At 45.9% G+C, this 21,499-nt stretch overlaps 1 protein-coding gene across 2 annotated transcripts; it reads right to left on the bottom strand.

The window, feature by feature from the left end:
* Positions 1–2,295: 2,295 nt before the first annotated feature.
* On the bottom strand, positions 2,296–21,449 carry LOC119453299 (DCN1-like protein 3). 2 transcript variants are annotated; one of them, XM_037715335.2, is made up of 3 exons: positions 21,305–21,449; positions 14,470–15,538; positions 2,296–9,525 (listed from the first exon to the last, which is right to left on the bottom strand). In XM_037715335.2, exon 2 carries the CDS (start codon positions 15,512–15,514, stop codon positions 14,486–14,488), a length of 1,029 nt encoding a protein of 342 aa, XP_037571263.1. In that variant the 5' UTR covers positions 15,515–15,538; positions 21,305–21,449; the 3' UTR covers positions 2,296–9,525; positions 14,470–14,485. The 2 variants fall into 2 exon arrangements, with proteins under 2 accessions (XP_037571263.1, XP_037571264.1); XM_037715336.2 differs by having other exon boundaries at positions 14,470–15,566; positions 21,305–21,435.
* Positions 21,450–21,499: the final 50 nt, after the last annotated feature.

The following is a 21,499-nucleotide window of genomic DNA, read 5'->3' as shown; positions in this document are numbered from 1 at the left end:
CAAAACAAGATGGCGACTGAGCAGGCGACTCGAAACTCGACGGGAAGGTCGTCTACTCACAGGACAACGCAGTCACGCTTTCTTATGCGCTTAAAGTAAGCCTTATACGTCGTGCTTTTCATAGGTTCAAACGCGAAATAAGTTCGAGAATTAAAGCAGGTTCAATTCCAGTCGACGTCTATAATACGTAGTCCGAATCATTCTTGGTTTGGTACGGAATGGTTCTTATGAATAGTATAACTGTTCTACAGCGGACGGGCAATGCGTTTGCGACGCGTGGCGAGTTGATGCGGAGTGCAGGGCATGGTGTTGTTTGTTGTTGTGATAGCCATGTGACCCAAGTTGGTATCAGATGGGTTAATCATACCCAAGTTGGCGTCAAAGAGGTCGATTGACGAGCGGCACATATACCCACGGGAACGCGTCCCACAGTTTTAACTGTATTACGTTCGGGATCAGCCCACATTTTTACACTGCCTAATCTTCGGTATTGGCCCAAGTAAACGGCCACATATATATAGTCGCCAGATAGGCATTACAGAAAACTGGGTCGAACTTGCTGAGAATGCTTCGAGTTAACCTCCTGAGACCCGAACACAACTATGGGGCATAATCGCTTTTCAAGGTGGTTTTTATTGTCCGCTATTATTCTCTGAACTTGAAAAAGCAATTATTATGAAATTTAAATAGCACCGTTAGATTCCAAAAGCTGCGTCTCCATGTACGTGGTATCTCCATCATCTCCTCATGTTTACTATGGTAAAAACTGCATTTCATTGTTAAACGCAGAGATGAAGTGGTAAGTACGTGTTGTACATTGCCAGGTTGATGTCGCGCCCGGTAAGTATTCTCACTCAATCTCAGTGATTTCGAAACACACCTCAAGGTTGCTTTCGGCCTTGTAGGTCGGCACAGAGGTCTAGATCAATTTAGTGTTTAATATCTAGAAAGCGGGTGACAAGAATACGAGTAAACCACTTCTGCATTCTTTGCAGTTACAAGTGCACCGTACTTCATACCAAGAATGCATGTTTCGCGTAATCGCTTCCGAGTGAATTAAAAAAAAAATTTTGGAGGGCACTGTGCAGTATAATGAGGGGTCTTAGGAGGTTAAAATAGCGATATATATATATATATATATATATATATATATATATATATATATATATATATTACGCGCTCTTCACAGCTTTGCTTTCCTTGTCGAATCCGGTCGCAGCCCAAAACCTGTGCAGCGTGACCCTGGCGTTCTTCCTGCTCACGGTGGTCGCCTCCCGTCTCACCGAGGCCGCTGACGCGTCGCTCGTGGCTCTGCACCGGTGCCTGGGACACTCGGCGACGTCGCCCCTAAATCGTGGCAGCGTCGGCGCCCTCCAGTGGTCGTCGCCGGACTCCGCCGAAGCCGGCGCAGTGGCGCCGCCGCACCTGGAAGGCCGCCTCCTGGCGTCCATGCTACGCGCTCCCAAGGTGGAGCTCACCGGCTGGGGCTTCTTCGTCTTCTCGCGGTCCTTCGTCCTGACGCTAGCCGGCGCTCTCATCTCTTACGTGGTCATCATTTTGCAGCTCAACCCAGCCACCAGCAGGGGCGGCGGATCGGACCACTGAACCGTCGGGGCCGCTCAGTCGCACCAATTTCGAAACTATAGACCCGCGAAGGGGATTTGGCGGGCATGTTTTAGAAACCGGACACATTATGTTCTGTAGCAAAGTGGACAATTGTGCGAGTTGGTCAACGTTCATTTTTGAGATGGCGCGAAAGGGCGTAGCTGATATGAATTACGCGGCTGCCGTTTTTGACGGCGCGTTAATAAGCAACAATTAAGTACACAGGTTAAATTCAGAATGCTTTTCATTTATTAGAGAATGGTTAACGGCTGGAGGAGGAATAAACTTTATTTGCAGAAATGAGCCGACGGAATTGTCTACGGCTGACGATGTTTTTATTGGCATTCCCTTTGAAATGGGGCGGCGATAAATTCACCTTGTGTGCTTCATTCAATTAAGTTTTACTGAATCTATCACAGTCTAGCATTGTGCCTATATTTTCTTTCATTAAATCTTTTCTCTCTATACTGTACAGTTACTTATGCCTGAAATGACTTCGATTCTATCGATCTCTTCCCTGCGTTTTTCCACCGGTGCTCTAAACATTTCCGATTTTGCTTACCTCGACAACTGACCAGTTAATGCCTCCATTCTCTTGGAATCCCAGCACTTCTGATTTCTCTTTAGTGCTTCAGCTATGCGAGCTGTGTCGATCACATCATTTATCGCTTGTACAGAAGACTTTGCAACTTTTCGTAGAAAATAGTTTATTGGTAGCCCACACACGCACCCACACATGCCTTGTAAATAGCCACACATTCGTAGATTTCAACAGCGATAGCAAATGCGACACTCTGCCAGAGAGTACATATACAGCGAGAACAGAAGGATTCAAGCATGTACAGCCGGCGTTGCAGTTAACACCAAGCCAAGATGTGATCACCAAACACAAGGAGAGAAAAAGAATCTTCCACAATGTCAGGCAAGGAGGCCAACAATGACTTCAGCACATGACAGGAACTCAAGCTGGTATGCGTCACATTTCGGGTAAAAAAATAAACAGCAACAGTGAGACAATGCTTTCTTGAACAATTCTTCATGAACCCTGGGATCGACATGCAAAAGATCAAGCTTTGCCAAGGAAATACAAACGAAAGAGTGACAGCCGACACATACCAGCCTCTCTGCGACGATGATAGGCACAACCATTCACACAAAGCACCCGCACAGTACCACCACACTACACAGCAAAGCCCAGTCATTCTTCAGAGCCAGGCCAACTTGCTTCACACTTGCTCGAACACCAACAGGCTTTAATTAAACTTGCAGCACACTCAACATGCCTGTGCTTAATCCATGTGCAAAGTCCTACGCTTTCTACACAAGCGTGATGGGGAATGTCAGTTCTGCACATCATCACAATATTTAAAATTGAATGTCCCGTGGTTTGTAAACTGTGCGGAACGTGCTGATACACCTGGGGCTGGTCTACTTGTACCTCTGGGTGTCAGCAGAATTAGACAACCATTGACATTTTGCAAGTCGTGACAGTTCCTAAATAAATTGTTGTGCAATGCACTCTGTCATTTCTATCTATAGTGTCTGGTCTGCACCTAGCAATGTTGCCACAGTTCTAAAAGATGAGCCATGTAAGTACCAAACGCTCTGCAGGCTAACACCGAAGGCTGAATCATTTTTTTCTTCCTATTTTACAGGCACAACAGCGCAGTTAGCAGCAGCTAGCAAAATTGCTCAAGAAAAAAAAAAAAAAAACTACCAGTAGCAGCATGAGAACACCTTAGGTCATGGTCTGTGACAATGAATTTCAATGTCATGTCACAACTAGACCAAAGACTTGAGAGGCAATGTGATCGTCTACAGAACAGATTAAGTGAACAGAATTCTAGGGCAGAATTCAAGTTTGTGTTCTTTTCACACTTTTACACTGCAACACAGCTACAACAGAACTGTTAGCTATCAAAATAATTGGTGCAGTAAAACTAACTACCACTCAAAGTCACATAGCTGCAACTACAGTGTCATAATGCTTACAATTGCCAAAAAATATGTCCTTTTTTGGTCACAATGTACAATCTGAAAAGTAACACTGACGGCTGTGCATTTGTTTCAATAAATATGCATCAAGTTTACTCTCTCGTCATACTTCTTGAACACAGACAGGCAATATCCTCCCACCCCTAAAGCTTCATTTGGTGAGAGGTGTTCTTTCGGCAAGCTTTGTTTATCTGTGTTAGAAAAAGCACACCTTTGTCTACACTATCTTAAAGATCACAACATATTGAGCAGGTCACGATAGTATTCATCATGCTGCTTCATTCAATAAAGTAAACGCCCCCTATGCAAGGTCCATCCAGGAGCAAAAGTTTCATCTGTAAAGAGAAGGACTAGAACCCGATGAGAACGGCTTTAAAACTGGCCTGACAGCTAAGGCTGAATATCAACGCTAAAGGCACGTGTAAACAGCTACGGAAGGAAGGTAAGTGTAAAAAAAAAAGTAATAAAGTGACATATCAACAACGAAAGCAAGAAAACATCAAGATCAATAAAGGTAACATCAGGGGAATAAATGAGAGCACAGAGGCATGTCTGCCGCACCGATCTTAAGAAAAATAAAAGTCAGCGAAGTCGTGCTAAGCGTTTCAGAGTGCAAAGCTAAGATAAAGGGAGATCAATCAGCTCAATGCGTAAAGGAGTACCGATGAATATTTTCGAAGTTCGCTTCCACATGCTTCTCGCGCAAGAATGGATGATGCTTAGCGAGAGTGGGAACACTTGCAAGATATCGTAATTATATCAACGGACACCAATGTCAGTCTCTCAAAGCCAGACCTGGTGTCATGGACATTTTCATTACATCATGACACAGAAATGAAATTTGCTAATGTCATGTAAGGATAAACACGATGTCAATCAGAAAAACAATAGTGAATGCTGTGCTGATGTGCGGTCCCCGCAGTAATTGCAGGAACGGAGTAAGCCAATGTGTCATGACACAATCACATTCTTGATACTGACACCAAAATTGGTTCATAGAATGAAGCACCATATCAAATTATCGAGGGCATTTTTGCCAGTAGTTTTCTGGGGTTTGGAGCGTTTCGACCTACATGTTAAAAAAGAAAGAAGAAATGACAAATCTGAAACGTCATGCAAGCGTTACTTTAAAGGTTCCCTCATTTGACACAGCATGTTCCTAGTGACAATAATGCACCACATAGTCAAAGACTAAGTTCTCAGCTGCCATCTGTATGGGACACAATATCCTATTAAAACAGCAACAGCTAATACTGAAGTGCAGCAAACCTAAAAGACGCATGAAAAAATATCTTGTGGCACACTTCAACTGCTGCCGCCAAAGCCAGTAGACTCGATAATATTAAATCAGATTAATAAAAATGCCAGAGAATTAGAGCTAATCACAAGATCTTGATAAGCTGGCTATGTTTTCAATGCATTTTGAAGGTACCCAATTCAGGAAAGTCGGCCAATAATATTGGTTCATTTCAAAGCGGCAGTGCCGCTAATCCAGCTATTGCCAATGCAACCACTTAGGTCAAACATGTCTCTTTGTACACTTGATCGAATGCATAATGTTCAACTAATTCGTACACGTTAACCAAACTGCTGTTCAGTTTAGACTATTTTATTCCACTGTGGATACTTCAACCTCCTGATAACTCAAAAATCTGCAGACTGCCACGTCACGGATTTCTCAGAACTGCTTTGCTATTTCTTGTGAACGGAACTATACGATAGCTTTGGTTTGGGGAGGCAATAATTTAGGTAAAATATTTGTGTCCCCATGAAGATTTCAACATGGACTGCTTAAGTGGTGATCAAAACAATCTCTCTTTTGAAGGTATTTTGGAACTAAGCTAGCACCTGTACGACAATAGGTTGTTATAGGCAAACTGCCCCGTGTACAGTCTTCGGCTAGCAGGAGCCTGCACACTTTGTTAAGCAACTAAACACTGTGTGTCAGAATCTGTGAGCCAAGCAGATGTCATCTGCTCAAAGCAGTGTCGGGCAGTTGATTAGCCTCTCTCCTAATCAGGTCCATCCAGCCTCAGCTAGGGCTGTGGCTTTTGTCAAAAAAGAAAAGAAAAAAAAAAAAACACCAAGGAGGGGGGAGTGTCTCACATAAAGGTGCTGCATGCAAAATACAAACAAAAAACAAAATAAAGTGGTGCTACACTAAGTACAAACTTCTCGCAATTGAAATTTACTCGAACACATCATAAAAATTTGGTGCACTTTTAAAACCTTACAGGTGTCACTGCAAATTATTTATTTGTAAGGCATATTGGTAGCCTAGAAACAACTCGGCAAGACATAGCAGTCTAGACGACAACAAAATATATGCTTCAAGAAATTAGGGAAAGCTTAAAGAATTGGGAATTAATAAAGCTGCACCAACTGAGTCGCCTGTTATGTAGGAACACCTGAAAGAGCTTACAACTCAACTTACAATGCACCGATTTAGAGAGAACCGTCAAAATGTCATGCTGGTGTGGAGGTCGAAATGGCAGCTGGCACCAAGAGGGAAAAGCAGCTAACCGGCTGGCTGGCAACCCTAGCCTCAGCATAAGACCACTCGTTGGCTGACTAGGACCTTAACCAAGAACTGGGATAGACTGAGCAATGCACAGTACGACAAGGCCCCCCTCCTCCAAAACAGAAGCCCTGTGTGCAACCACCCTTTAAAAATAAAGGACCTTCAATCAATCAATCAATCAATTAAACAATCTGATGCTGGTTTCTACTGAGAAAATAGCAGTGGGAGCTTTAGAAGTAGCACATAAGGGTTAAGAAAGTGCCAATTATTGTTCTGAAGACGAAGCGTCCACACAGTAAATGTAGAGAACAGCCTGATGCAATGCACTATGTGATGAGAATGTTAACGTGACATAGAGGCGTACAGCGTGATCCACTGTTAAAGTAAACACTCTGATGAGTGGCTTTCACTTTTCTGGCAGTCTAGCTACAAGTGTTGGCTGAAGCTATGTCAATGCACTGCACAGGTGCCTAGAAAGATGCCGCTGCCGCTAACCAAAAGTAACCTGCTGCAGAGACGGGCGATTGTACAGCTGCCAGAAAGAAAAATTTGAAACATGCTCTACCCTTTTAACAATGGATTGCACTGCACGTTGACTTCGCCACCATTTATTGGCTCTCCCCAAAGAAAGAAAAGGCGAAAAATTAAAGAAAGGCAAGACATGATGCTGTGGATGCACGTTACACAAGTCCGGACTGGTTTTGTCCCCTTAAGCTCATTCTGAGTCAAAGTTAAAATGACAGATCCCATTTCCTTTTAGTTGTGTCAATGTTTTTCTGCAAGCTTTACTACAAACTCTTGGTCTAGGTACACCTATTCCTGTAATACTGTTTTTGGAGCCTCTATTCTTGGTTCTAGTCACAGAAATATTTTCTCCGCCGTCTGCGACTTGCTAGTGAAACCAAATGATTAAATACCTTGTCGAATTGTTCTTTCTTTTCGTTAATTCCTATTTTATAAATTTTTTGTGTATGTGACAACCCTCGAAATAGTTAACCCCATCTTAATCATTCTCTGGTAAATACCCGATTCTTGGCCGATGCCCTACATGGGTATGTGCCATAGGCCTTTATGTTAACAACATTTATGCCGCTGTGCTCCACAGCTAACCGGAGATGAGACGACTGAACTTTACTGCTTTCGTGATGCTAAAGCGTGCCTGCTCATAAACGCTAAATCATACTCATGCTCCCTGTTCAACCGCTGGAGGTCGCTCGCGAGAACATTTTGAGAGCTTCAATAGTTCGTCCAATTGACAAAAATGCACAAGAATACCTATTCCATCAGCTCAGTGCCACTACTGCCCAATGCGGCTGCAAAGTTCTATCAATTGCCAGAATTTTGCTTTATTCGTTGTCACTCACAATATACACATCCACCAACAATGGCTACAGCACAGTTGCAGGTGCTTTGTAAGCCTGCAGCAAATGCACTCACAGCCAGCTACAAGGAAGACACAGCGTATATACTCCCATACAGATGTCCTTCACACTTTGTACAAAAGAAATGATGAAAGGTTTTGTGTGCAGCAGCAATGCCAAGAGATTTTAAGGCATGACACTTATACTACCTAGTAAAAAAATTTGCACAAAAATTGCTTTATGTTTACCATTTCCCTTACTAGCTTGGAGCAAATCTCTTAGCCAGAAAAAAGTAGCTTCCCAGTGGCAGGGTTCACAGCCAGTTTTGTGGATGAAATTCAAGGCCATTGATGCTTACAAGACCTTGAAATACCATTTTAACGAAAAAAAAAAAAAAAACACACTCATGTTTGACAGGCTGTAAACAAGGTATTGCCTTAAACAACAAGCAAACTTTCTTTTCAACTGTACAGAAATGGAAAACGCACACGAAAAAGGCTTAGCGAATCAGCCATTACAATTCTGCGAGCAAGACTGGATTGACCTGGCTTCAGGATTACACCAAACTAGTGGCCAGATGTACAAAATCTGTTAAGCCTAGTCATAACACGAAATTTGAAGATCTTGCAAACACTTCGTGAAACTAAATGGCTTTCAAGATCCTGAAAAAAAAGCCTTATTGATGTTCAAAGGTTTTCAGTGAGTGCTATGAACCCTGCACAAGAGACCATCGACTTCAACGAGACACCGTCAAATCAAGAAAGCAACAGTTTACAGGCACTGTGTGCTGATATACAAAGGAAAAGTAAATAAAGCTGGATTCATGTGACGGACAGAATCGCGATTTGAGCTTGCTGATTGTATATCACGAGATCATACATCACCTGTCCCTACAGTCTGTGCGAAGCAATTCAAGATACAATTAAAAACTAAATCACTACTTTGGGCTAGAAATACCAAAATACTGACAGCAAAATGGCTTAGTCTGGCAACAACCACCTTTAGGTCGTTCACTGAATTGAAACGTGTGCAACAATAAGGCGTGGCTCATGCTGCGAGCTGGATGGCAACTAGTGAAAAGCTAACATTCGAACGTGTTTATGCCATTTCCCATGCGTCAAGAAGCGGAAGCAGGGTTAGTTTGTCCATTCTTCTGTTGAGTGAATGCTAGCCGTGAAGTGATTGAATCTACATCATATGTCACACTATTGATTCGTCCGCAATCATGTCCGCCGTGTGAATCCAGCTTAAGAAACGGCAGACAAGGAAAAGGAGAAAACAGGAGTGTCACACTGCCAAGTGCCACCGCAGTACTTTAAATTAAGTCACAGTATACACTATAAAAATACAAGACCAGTGTGTTTCTTGTTTCTGTTTTTGCCAACAACATACAAACACTATGCCTCCTGTAATGCAGAACACTATTAGCAAAGCCAAATCGCCACACCCTCCAGAGAGCACAGGTGCGATGACTAGTTCTCTATGCTCCCAAGGCACGCACACGCTTGTCTCGTAAATTCACATCTCAACATCATGTGGCGATGCAACAGCAGGTGTAGAAGGTGTGGCAGAAAGGCATCGTCCATTTTGAAGTGTGCGCTTCACCGGCAAAAGAAATAATTTGACTCACATGCTTCACGTTCAGCTGAACGTGAATAAAGAACACTATTTCATCCCACAAATCTGTTTGGTCAAGTCAAGGAAGGTTTCCTTCCTCGAGTGCTGCTACGTCACCGACAAAAATTGTGCTCTTGCATTTCAAACGCCAGCCCTCTCTGTGAGCCTACTAACACGGTCTTCTAGGAGCCCCTCCGCGAACCTGCAGTCAAAAATGCAGTCTACGAATGTGATCACGTGTAGGGTTCTAAGCTCAAAACAGAGCACAGGCTTTTAACGCGCTCCCGGCCCCGTACGCCTTCTGTAAAATCCGGCTTGCAGACTACATGCCACAGGATGCAGCACGTCAGCTGTCGGGACCGTGTTCCAGGCGGCCGTGGAGCTTGCTGCACTCGACCGGCTCGATGTTTGCGATTAGTCACAACCCTGCAAGATGCGGTACCATTAAATATCAGCAGGACCAGTGACTAAACTCCACACACATATTCTTTTTCCCTGGTAGGTTTTGACAAAATGCGGTGCCTCTATACTCTCCCACAGCAAGTTTCTCGCGCAGGTTGTCAGAGAGTAAATGTCTTTCTACAGGGCTTTTCATTCATTTCGAATCCTAAGAGTCATTGTTAGTGTCTGCCCTCCAATAGCGTGCTAGTTCAATACATATACTCGATATACACCACTACATAGCACATTATCTATTATAGTGCAAACACTCGTATCTACTGGGGTAGATGCTATCACGTCATAGCGACGGTGAAGAACACAGTAGCAAAACTGTGAATCACGAAACGAACTCCATATTGGGCGAACCATTGCCCACAAAAGCAAGCGACACTAAAATTGTAATGATAGCGGCGAGCGCAGTCGGTGGTCGTCAGAATCTGATTAACGGGTCAAGCACGTCGGCTCTTATACATGACTCGTCAAAGGTTCCAGTGTAATCGCTGGTGTCTGCGTGCCTTCCAGAAAGTACTACACAATCAGAGTCGTGCATACAATCAGGTTACACGTGGTTCAGTGACAACCGAGAGCAGATAGAACCATCGATAACATTCGGAAAACTTCTGATACATGCAGACGCGTCCTGTGCCAAGCGATAACCTTAAGCATTTGTTAGTCGGTGAAAAAGTCTTCACCGGAGAAAGATAAGTAAGTACATATGTCAATATCACAATTGTTACATCTGCTGGATAACATAAAAAGGCTGGCACTACTTGCAAGACAAATTTTTACTAATTGCCATATTTACCGGAGTATAGGCCTCACCTTAGTATAAGTCGCAACCCCCCCCCCCCCTCCGAGAAATTTGAAGAAAAAACTGGTACATAGGTCGCACCAGTATATAGACACATCTATTTAAACTAAGTTGGCACAATGAAATGATTAAATAAATTAAATAAATAAAAATAAAACAAACATACACGTAATGGTCACACCAACATGCATAGTTTTATGCCCATATAAGTTGCACCGACAGAAAAAAAGAAACCTCAATGCGACTTATACGCTGGAAAATGCAGTACCTTCACAATTATTCACTTTAGTATGTGCCCTACTTGCAGGCTGGAAGCTGAGCAGTAATCAATATCCATCCCTTTAGGAGAAATCTTGCATTTAGCACTAGTTTTGAGAAATATGTCCTCAAAATCTGTGGCAGAATGCACATACTTGTGTAACAACAGACTGTTTTAGCATTGCATTATACCTCACACGTTACTGTGATCGCTAGGCCCACTGCGCATGGGCCACATCTCCATAGTTGTACCACGTTAGACAATCTGACAGACAAGTTTAGCATTACATCATTGTATATCATGCTTGAGCATAGGTAAAGAATACGGCTTATAAAGCATTCTGCATTTTTTAACGAGTCATCAGCGCTATATGTTGTGGCGCCACCTGTTACATTTGTAAATTGACAAACTTCCTCGCCTCAATGCCGTCCCTCTAGGTAGATAGATAAACTTTAATTCAAAGATAGTTTTGTCTTGCCCCAATGGGGCATCGCTAATGGTCGGGGCCCCTAGTCCAGGGCTCCGCTGGCTCTTGCCATCTTCTCTGCTCTCTGGATCAGCTTGAGCTGGTCGTCGAGGGCCGAGCTGGACAGCAGTGCCTCCCATTGCTCCCTCGTGGTGTTCGTGTGATGGTGTTCTATGTTGTGTAGCGTGCACTCCCACATAATGTGGTATAGGGTTGGTGTGGCGCCACACCACGGGCATTCGTCCCTGTAGGCTGTGGGGTGCAGGCGATGTAATATGTGTAGGTTCGTGTAAGTGCCTGTCTGGAGCCTACGCCAGGCAGCGGCATCCTCCATCTTTAGATGGGGTGGGGGATATTGCAAGCGACTCCCTCTGTGGTAGTTCAGGATTGCTGAATACTCGGGGTCAACTGGGTCAGGGTCATCTGCAGTCGGCGTGATGAGTGCTCGGTTATGTGCAAATTCTCGAGCTGCTCTGTCGGCATACAGGTTACCCGTGATGGCAGCGTGACCCGGTATCCAAATGATGGTTATGATGGTGTTGTCGTCAGTTGCCTCCTGTTGTTATCGATGGTTCTATCTGCTCTCGGTTGTCACTGAACCACGCGTAACCTGATTGTATGCATGACTCGGATTGTGTAGTACTTTCTGGAAGGCACGCAGACACCAGCGATTACACTGGAACCTTTGACGAGTCATGTAAATACGTCCCTCTAGGCTTAGCAGTGCCAAAAAAGACTACTGACGCCAATAATAACTAGAAAACATTGCTACCACTTTGCATTCAGTATTGAAGGAGACCAAGCTCATTTTGAGTGTGATCTTATCACTTTTTTCTTGCTGTCATGGTGCAGAGTAAGTGGCAATGGCAAATTCAGATCAAAGCAGGCGGCCTAGATGCCACCATGTTGTTATGCAATGATGGTAAATAGCAGTAGATGCCGCAGCAGTTAGGCAGTACAAAATGCGCATGCACAATGTGCCTAACATATCACACATTGCACAAGGCTATAATGTTATATAACATCTGGGTAAATAAACCATCTCTCGTTTAGTTTATGCACGCGGACTTCCTAACAAGGCTGAACACTCCCAAGAAGTTCGGGCATCTGCATCCAGTCAAAAAGCACAAATTCGAGTCATCTCTGCAATACCAAATGCTTTACAGGTTCCCATACGGGGCAGCTTCAAGTCAAAGGATGTACAGCACGAAAAACATGCAAGTATTAACCACATTCTTTTGAGCTAGACACCCATTTCAGTTTCTCGTTGAAGGATACTAAAGGCAAATAAATACTAAGTCGACGTGGACTGTTGAAATACATTTCCGAAGCCTTGCAGCGCTTGTTTTGTGCAAAGAGAAGACTTAGTTTACAAGAAAAGGATATGCATCTGAAGGATACGCCATACCTTTAGCGCAATCTAAATAACCCACCCCCGAGCAAGGAGTGGTGACGTTGCATACGCCACTACCGCCCTTTACCGCCATTGGTGAGTAAACGGCGCCTGACAGACGACGCTACGGTTTTCTACGTAAAACTCAAAACACGCGACATCACATGGACGTGGCATTCTCTGCTACTTGCAGTTTGTGAGAGTTTCGCGAGCCAGCAAAGCCAGTGCAGCACTGCACGAAAGCGAAACTACTGAAACGCGAAAGAGTTGGCGGCGCAGAGTGGAGTGGAGAAAACGAAGCCTTTCAAGCGCTCGCATCGTTGTTACCGGAGTATACCGGGTAACATCAATCAGTTCCGTTTTCTAAAAATCAAATAGGAATATACAAGTAGCATTTTCTTTTGTCTTGCAGTGCAATACAATGATCTTTTTGTTATGAGTGGTTGAGTACTAGCGACAGAATTTAAATGAGGAGTGCCTTCGTCATTGGGTAAGTACACGAATGTCCCAGGAGTCTCTAATCATGTCCTGCATTGCTTCAATTTCTCGACTACTAACCGCCGCATTCAGAAATGCAACTTAGCTAGCTTGAAGACCGTGCTTGACTTGATTTAAAGGACGCCTGGCGCGAACATGCCCAGGACGCTCATTGCGTTTGCTTCGGTACGTTCACAATAGGAGTTAATTAAAACAAGTCAAGCACGGACTTGAAGTGAAGTTGCATTTCTGAATACAGGGGTAAGGCTCTGTTCACGATAGTATTGATGCCTTAAAGATTCTCGAGCACTAATCTATTGCTTTAGCTTGACTTAACATTTGCCTTTAGCGTCCCTTAAGAAGCCCATTAATTTTACCGAGCAGCAGCAAATGACGTGAATGTGATTTATAAGTTTTTTCTCTTCAGACAATGTTGAAAATTCAGGCAGTACGACAAAGGACTAAAACAGCGCTGTGCCAAGAATGATACTTGCATAATCCTGAGTGGAAATAATTAAACAAAATCAACACGCCTGGGAGTCAAAGCACTGGCAATAAAATTATTGTTGAAGAACTCCGCAGTTTTCTGACACATCCCCTAGAGGTATGTTCAATGCACACGTGGTTCACTGCTTCAATGTAGGTGTGGTTCACTGCACCACATGCACCAGTTCATGGTGTGCGACACTAGAGCCCTTGATTCTCCAGCACAAAAACATTGCACTGTGGACCTTGATTGCAGCACAGTGCAGGCGAGGTGCCACTGTGTAGCAAAAAACCTCTGCAACTGCTGCAGCAACCAACGCGCACGGCAGCATGCATGTGACGCTTCTTGCAGGGATGTTTGTTGACAAAGCATGCACTGCCAGATATTGCAGAAGTGCTCCCCAACTTCTTTGACAATACTACTTCAACACAACTGGTGTAGTATCCAGCCCTTTGATGCTCAATGCGGGCGGCACAAAAGTGATTAATACACTAAAAGCACCGGAAGCTTGCGCTAAACCGGAAAAGTGACCACTCGTGCCAAGCCACGGAGTGATCTGGCTTAGCATACAATGTGGCGTGCACCTCAGTGCTCGATTTAAAGATGCATGCAACGGGCCACACCGCACCCGCGTAGGCAATGCACTGGCACCTCCCGGCTTTCGTGGCACCGGTGCTGCAAACCATACGTAGAACGAACATAGCCTAGAAATGCGTGCTGCATTGGCAAACATTAGCCGGGCAAGTACTGACGCACAACAGCTGCACCACCTTGCTAGCAGGCCCAACGGTTCTCTGAACCACACTTAAATCAAGCACTGCGGCGTGGGGCTCACTATTGTTCTAGAGAATCAACAGATATAGTGTTGTGAACAATGAACTTGTGGCCGAGATGCTATGAACCACGGACGAACTGAACAAATAAACACTGTGATTGGCTGCAGGGAAGTACTTGTAAGGCTGCATTAACACCATTACCACCATCAATGGTCATTCCAAACAAGTCGCAACGCACAGATGCAGGGGGCAATACTCACCTTGGGCGATGCACCGTCACTCGGCTTTCACATCACTTCCGCCCTTGTTCACCTGGTGAAGCACATTCTGGTTCGTCTGGTCATTCTCGAACTCCACAAAGTCATCGAAGAGGCTGGGCCACGCCTCTGAGTCGTCGTACGTGCTGAGGTCGCGGCCCGCAGTCTCCGCAAAGTGCAAAAACATGTTCCACGTGTCGCTAGTGATGCCGCGCACCTCAGGGTGGCTCTCAAGGAACGCCAGCCAGCGCTCGAGCACTAACGGCGGCTCCTGGGAGAACACAAGGCGCCAGAGCTGTGCTGCCATGTCCGTTGGCAGCGTGCGCTGCCCCGACTCAAGCCCGAAACGGAATGTGAAACGGTAGAGGTCACGGAACCGGGTTGGTTCGCGGGCCTCGGCCAGGAGTTCCGGGAACCGTGCCTGGATGGCCGAGACCGAGTCGGCGCGGAGGGCGCGGCAGCCCCCGAGGAACTCGTCTCTGGTGAACCGGCACATCTGCTGGGCACCAAATTTCCACGCAAGAAGAAGAACACGGAACTCTTCGGGCCTCACCCCCAAGTCGTCGCAGAGGCGCACGATGCCCTCGGCGAGCACAGCGTCCTCCTCGGGGTCCCTATACTTCTCGAAGAGCGCACCGGCGCGGGCCTCCGAATGCCGTGGCTCGAATGTGCCGCGGCGCCCCGCGTCCCGCTGGAGACGCGGGTAGAACATAAACCGTTCACCAATACTGGTCCGTGGGGCCGCTGTCGGAGCGGTTGAGGTGGCCACGTTGGACTCGGACGTGGCCGCGGCCGAGTTGGCAAGGAGACCGGCGATGCCGGTTGGTGTGGTTGCTGGCGTGCTGGCAACCGTGGAGCCTAGGCCGCCGCCACCACCGCCGGTGGGTGTTGTGGAGGCGCCCGCCGCGTAGGCGGGCCCTGTGGCAGCGGCCTGGCTGTTGGTGACGCCCGTGGTTCCGCCCTTGGAGCACGCTGGGTCGAGAAACTTTAGCGGGTGGTCGCCGGTCGACGCGTCCTGGCCGAGGCAGCAGCACAGCGCGTTCCCCATGGGCTCGGCTCACATACCATGGTGCTGCGTAAGGGGGATTGCAGAACACTTCCTAATAAACCAAGCGAGAAAATAAGAACTTAGAAACACAACCACAAAGGCATCTGCCAAGATGTTCGCAGCTGGGGAGAGGTCATTGCAAATGTTTGCCGGACCACATGCATAGCACAGTAAACAAAGTGATATGGGAAGTACATGAAATGACATATAGTCAAAACACGTGCATGCAGTGCACAGTATTCAGGGAACGAAATGTGACAGGGAAATTTAAAGTAGGGTACCTAATAAGTGCAATTACTTGAGAGTGCGATGCTCTGCCGCTACGCATCTAGCTGCTAAAGGTAGTAGGAACTTTGATTCAAGCGTAAAACCCAAAGGTACACCAATGTAACCTAAACTCGAGGCAACGAAAACAAAAGTACTATGTGTAACAGTCAGCCCTAAATTGACGCGTTTCTTCCACGAGTATAGTACAAAAGCACGCACACAGTACAACAACTTGAGCTCAGGCCTAGGCCAGTGTCCCGGAGGAAGACCGTGTTTCTCTAGTATGCGCAAAGCAACATGAACGTTGTCGCAAGATCCATGTACATCACGTAGTTCAAAGGACCTGCCATGTAAATTCTAAGCAAATTCAAGAGCAGTCCCCAGAGGAGAAAATACACGCAAATGCAAACAATGTGGCTTCAGTCGTGATCAGTGCATGATAACCCTGGAAACGCACCGGAGAAAATCTGAGATCACTGGCAGGTGCTCTCATGGGAATCCTCAAGCACTAAACATTATCACGAAGAAAAAAAAATAGCAAGAATGAATGACACAGCTTGATCATTCCCATTGCTAAATTAGCTTCTTTATACATGCCAGTATGTTAAGGCTAACTAAAGCAGCAGACACATGGTAAGGCTAGTATGTCGAACACTTACTAGACAGGTTACAATAATCATAGCCGACATCCTTCCAGCATGCCACACGATGTATCAGGTGGGACATCTCTCTTAAGGATACAGGACAGGTACAGTCGAAAGCAATATGAAAGGTAACACTAATTTCGCAACGATTACTCGCGATGTGTGGATGATAACCCACACATCATGAGTAATCATCAATTAGCATTTCCATCGGGCATTTAGTCTTATTGCACATGCTTTTATGCAAGGCTTGCGTGTTTGCTGCAACAGCTTTTCCAACAAATTTGGGTGTTCCAATTTACATTACTAGAGGGTGAACTATCGGTGTCAAATGAAACTTCAACAGCAGAGCCCGTGGTGCAAGCATAACTGAAGGTATAGTGCGCGCCACCATTGACTGGCGTGCACATCCGGTTTATGAGCTGCGCGATACCCCTATAGTGAAATATTTTCACTGCTGTTCTGGTTCTTACATTTAAAAGGGAGAAAATAAAACAAAAAGAAATCGGAAGCTAAAATATTGCAGTTTACAGTGAGTTTTGTCGCACAGTTCGCCGAAACCATACATGCTATCGGCTTCAAATAAAATGCGAACAGCAGTGTGCGTGGTGGAGTTTGCACCGTCTTCATTAGAGATACATTCGCTCACGCAGTTTGCCGCTTGTGCGCCACATTCATTCTTTCGATTGGCAAACTTGCGCAGCGCGGTATTGCTGGGAGCAGCGACGCTGGCTGGCGTAGGCGTGCCGAGCACATTTGGCCATTTGATTTCGAAACGAGCGCAGTGCTGCCAAACCCGGATGTGGGCACCTGTTAATGGTGATGACTGGACGGCGCGCACTATGTCTTCACTTATACTTGGGCCGCGCGCTCCGCTGTTAAAGTTTCATTTGACACTGATAGTACACCCCTCTCCCTGCCTCATCTCCCCCCCCCATAGTCTCATCCCTTTTATTTACACAAACAGGGCTCTGTTGCTAGTCCTATATCTGTCAATCACAGATGTTTCCCCAAAAAGATATTAAGCAGGAGTGGAGGGAACCACAGTCCCTGACCAGACCAGGGGCGCGATCTTGTACGCGTTCCAAAATGGAACGAAGGCGGTCCGTTCCATCGAGCCGCACACGATAGGTCAATTTGATCGTCACGGTTCAAATTGACCAATCGTGTGCGGCTCACGGTTTAAATTGACTAATAGTGTGCGGCTCGATAGAACGGACCGCCTCCGTTCCATATTGGAACGCGTACAAGATCGCGCCCCAGATGCCCTTATGAATGCAAGGAGCTTTGAGATTCGTGATAAGATGGTGCACTGGATTAAACAAGCACGAATGAACACAGGGATGATCGAAGCAACCTGTACTGGACGCATGACAGAGAGGCAATGGATAAATGAAAGGAAGAAGGGCTAGGAGAGGGACAAAAATTAAATGATGTTCAATACCTGCCTTGTCAAGATATTGCATATTATTTGGCAGTTCTCGTTGATAACAGGCTCCCAGTGTCTCGATAGAAATTTTACAACGACCACTAATAAAAACTGTGATGCCAATCAGACTGGGGACAAGTCATGATCAAATCAAGATCAAAGTTTGATATGTTAACTTTCCAAAGGATCATACAGGCTATGAGAGACACTATAGTGGAATATTCTGGATTAATTTTTACCACACGAGGTTCTTCAATGTGCACTTCACTTTCTGCTTCTATCGGAATGTGGCCATGGTAGCGGGGAACCGAGCACACAAACAGAACAAAGAGGAGAAATTTTAAAAAGTTACGTACTATTTGTTACCTACAAAAAAGCTCCGATACCAGGCACCCCCACAGCGAATTTTTCTATACTAAAAAAGTTCAGCAGAACCTGCCTCACGATGAAGGCCTACGTTAACGTAATTGCCATTGAATCAATGCAGTGGCATACCTTATTGCCACCAGCCAGGCTGTGACATGGTGTGCCATCTAGCAGCGCCACCGCGAATGTCCAAAGCTGGGGACATGGCCTCTGAGATTCGCACACGCCTGCTGGCCAGCGAGCGCCAATTTCGGAGGCCATGGTTGGGGGTGAAAGGTTTAACTGAAGGGCTGGCCGGCACGCGCCAATTTCGGAGGCTATGGTTGCGGTGAAAGGTTCACTGAAGGGCAGCACATAGCCAGCGTCATGCATTCAGTGAGCCAAGTTGGTCTCAATGGTTGGTTTCATACACGGTTCCCTCGGCATAGCAGCCCAATGCTCCAAGTTGGCGGGGAAACGGCTAGAGACATAGAAACATACAGGAAAGTTCTTGAAGATTTTAGGTCCGTTCAATTCACCTGCACCACTGTGAACCAGTTCACAGCAGTTCACAAGAAGTTCAGAAATTGTGCAGCTTGATTGCTGCGGTGCAGGTACAGCGCAACACTTGAAACGAATGCCAAGGTGCAGACGCGGTGCAGGCGTTATGTTATGCCCGATTATTGTGCATGGAGTGCGTAAATTTGAAAGATCCTGAACTGCATGTATGATCGGCTTGCGGGGCGTAAATACAAACCACACTTGTGTAGACACATCAGATGTGCGAAGCGGGGTTTTAATGGCGCTCGAGCCCGTGTGCTGGGTCGTCTGCTGCGCTGCTGCTTCGCACCTGTACGCCTGCACCAAGTCGGCACCGACAGCGGAGTAGGTGCAGCAAAATCATGAACCAGCCCTGCACCTTTTGAAACGAACTGAGTGATTCAGCGGGCGCCATTGCTGCGCCGAAATGAATGGCAGGGTGCAGCGCCTCGTGAACTGGTTCAGGTGGTGCAGGCGAATCGAATGCACCTTTTAAGAATGCTGATCGCATTGATAACTCGCATCTTGAGGAACTAACCGGATCCATAAGATGGGTATGCTGAACATAATGAACAACACTGGAATCCAGATGAGTTCAAAAGGCTTTGGAAGAAGTGTGTACTTGCATTAGGCAAAAACTATCTGGACTTATACGATAAAGACACCAGCATTTACAAAGGCTGTCTCAAGACCAGGTAGACGAAAAGCTTCCAGTAGCAGTTGTCAGCCTTTTCCCCTTTTTCTTCCTTTCGTATCTGTTTTGTCGTCAAATATACTAATATTCACGATAGCCCCTTAAGGGGCAATTATTTGTCAAAATTATTGCCTTAATCCATTTCTTTAACTTTAGTGCATTAAGAATACAGTAGCAGAAAAGATAAAAAATTTCGAATTCTTTCGTGAGTTTCATTGCACCCGCTCATGCGGAAACCGTGCATGGACTCTTAAGAAGTATTTCATGCTTAGGAACAAAATCAACTATTTCATGTACAGTGTATTTTGAAAAACAACAAGCAGTTTCCCGAAATTCCTCAGACTTTCGGGTCAAGAACAACGAAATCATGATAACCTGCTACACGAAAACCACCCCGATGTCTATATTCCAGCCCTCTCTTTCAAGATGCACTGCACAAGACAGGTACTATAGAATGGTACAGGTAAGAATGGAACATGTACTAACATGTCTACAAAGCTAATTAAGCATCGTTATTGTCACCAGTACCTGCGGCTCTTGAGGTGCGGCGAGTACTACTTTAGATGCGACGATAAATGCATGTCACTTGAAAAATGGCCGGCTGAGATGAGCTATAAAAAATATCAATTAGCTAGTTTATTGTTCGAGAAGCCTTACACCCTATGTTGCATTAAATAAAGGGGGCTTTGACCTGCTCGAGAAACGCTGAACTGGCACTGTGATAATGGTAAAAGTGTCCACCACGTAGTGTTACCGAGACGTGTTCAAGCCAAACAAACCAAGGTACTGCTCGGAAGACCGACAACTTTAGCTTCGCGTCGGTCCCACTTGAAGATTTAGTGAGAAATGGTTGCCAAGACGCGAATAAACTTCAGAAGCTACATACATAATAGCAAGCGAACGTAAGCAACACGCTTCAACATGAGTGTTTCATTTAAAAGGTTTTTCAGACGCGTCAAGCAAGTACAAAACACAAGAAACACGTACTTAAGCATCGGGGACTTCGCGATTCTTTAAAACAAGCAACAATAAGTTTCAAGAGGTCAAAAAGACAGAAAAAAAAAAAGACGGGCGAAAAAGCAATCACGCATGAACAACGATGCGTCGCTATACCGGGGAACACGGGAGCACGGAAGTCGTTAAAACGAGCATGTCAAAACAAACGCTCCCGTAATAAATCTTTCCAAAACAAAAAATGCGCAGCACACGACGATACCGCCAAGCCTGTCGCAACTTCCCGAGGTCCATCGCAAAACGTGGTTAGATTGCAAGTACAACAAGCGTACTACGCTAGTGGGTTTTCCACGCCGTCTATTTTCTTTCGCAGAACGCGAACTGACGGAACTGCCGGACACAACACAATGGTCACGGGTTAAACGCAGTGAGTCATACACCCCGACGTGCAACTGCTGTGTGGAACATCGTGGAGAGGAAACGAAAAATCCATGGACAGGCAATCGAAAGCGCTAACAACGTTTCCGACGAGGGAGTCGACGTCGTCTCCCACGGTAGCGTTGTTTTCGAAAGCAACGTGCGTATTTGACGACGACGCCGCAGAATGGCTTCGTCGCGATTTTTTTTCTTTCTCTCTCTCTCGGAGCTCCACTGCTTTCTGGAGCTTCGAAGCAGCCTCTGGCCCCACTGCGCGCGCAGTGTAGCGTCCAGCTGGGTCAAAGAACGGCGGAACTGCAGAGCAACTCAAGCAAATCGACCATTCTTTTGTCCGTCTCGCGGTCAACAACACACACGGCAAGCCTCACGTATAGGAAGAGAAGGCGGGGGGGAGGGGGCCGTACGGCGGCGACGGGCGGGCGTGCGTTTAGCGACGAAGCGTATGCGGCAATCGAGATCGAAGTGGTGTAAGGGCTTACATTTCACATAACGAAGTCTGTCCAACGTCGTTTTGGGGTGGCTTTCAGCTCGCGAAACTTGGCTCCACGGACAGCATCGACACGGGCACGCATGCACAGGAACGACCTGAGAAAACACTCTTGTGGAGCAGACACCTGACAGTTAATTGTGTCCCCCACGAGCGGTGTGGTAACGAGCGCCATCTCGCCTACGTT

The sequence above is a fragment of the Dermacentor silvarum genome, chromosome 5, assembly GCF_013339745.2.
Source record: "Dermacentor silvarum isolate Dsil-2018 chromosome 5, BIME_Dsil_1.4, whole genome shotgun sequence".
NCBI classification, from domain to species: Eukaryota; Metazoa; Arthropoda; class Arachnida; order Ixodida; family Ixodidae; genus Dermacentor; species Dermacentor silvarum.
This window is presented reverse-complemented; position numbering and strand designations above follow the sequence as displayed.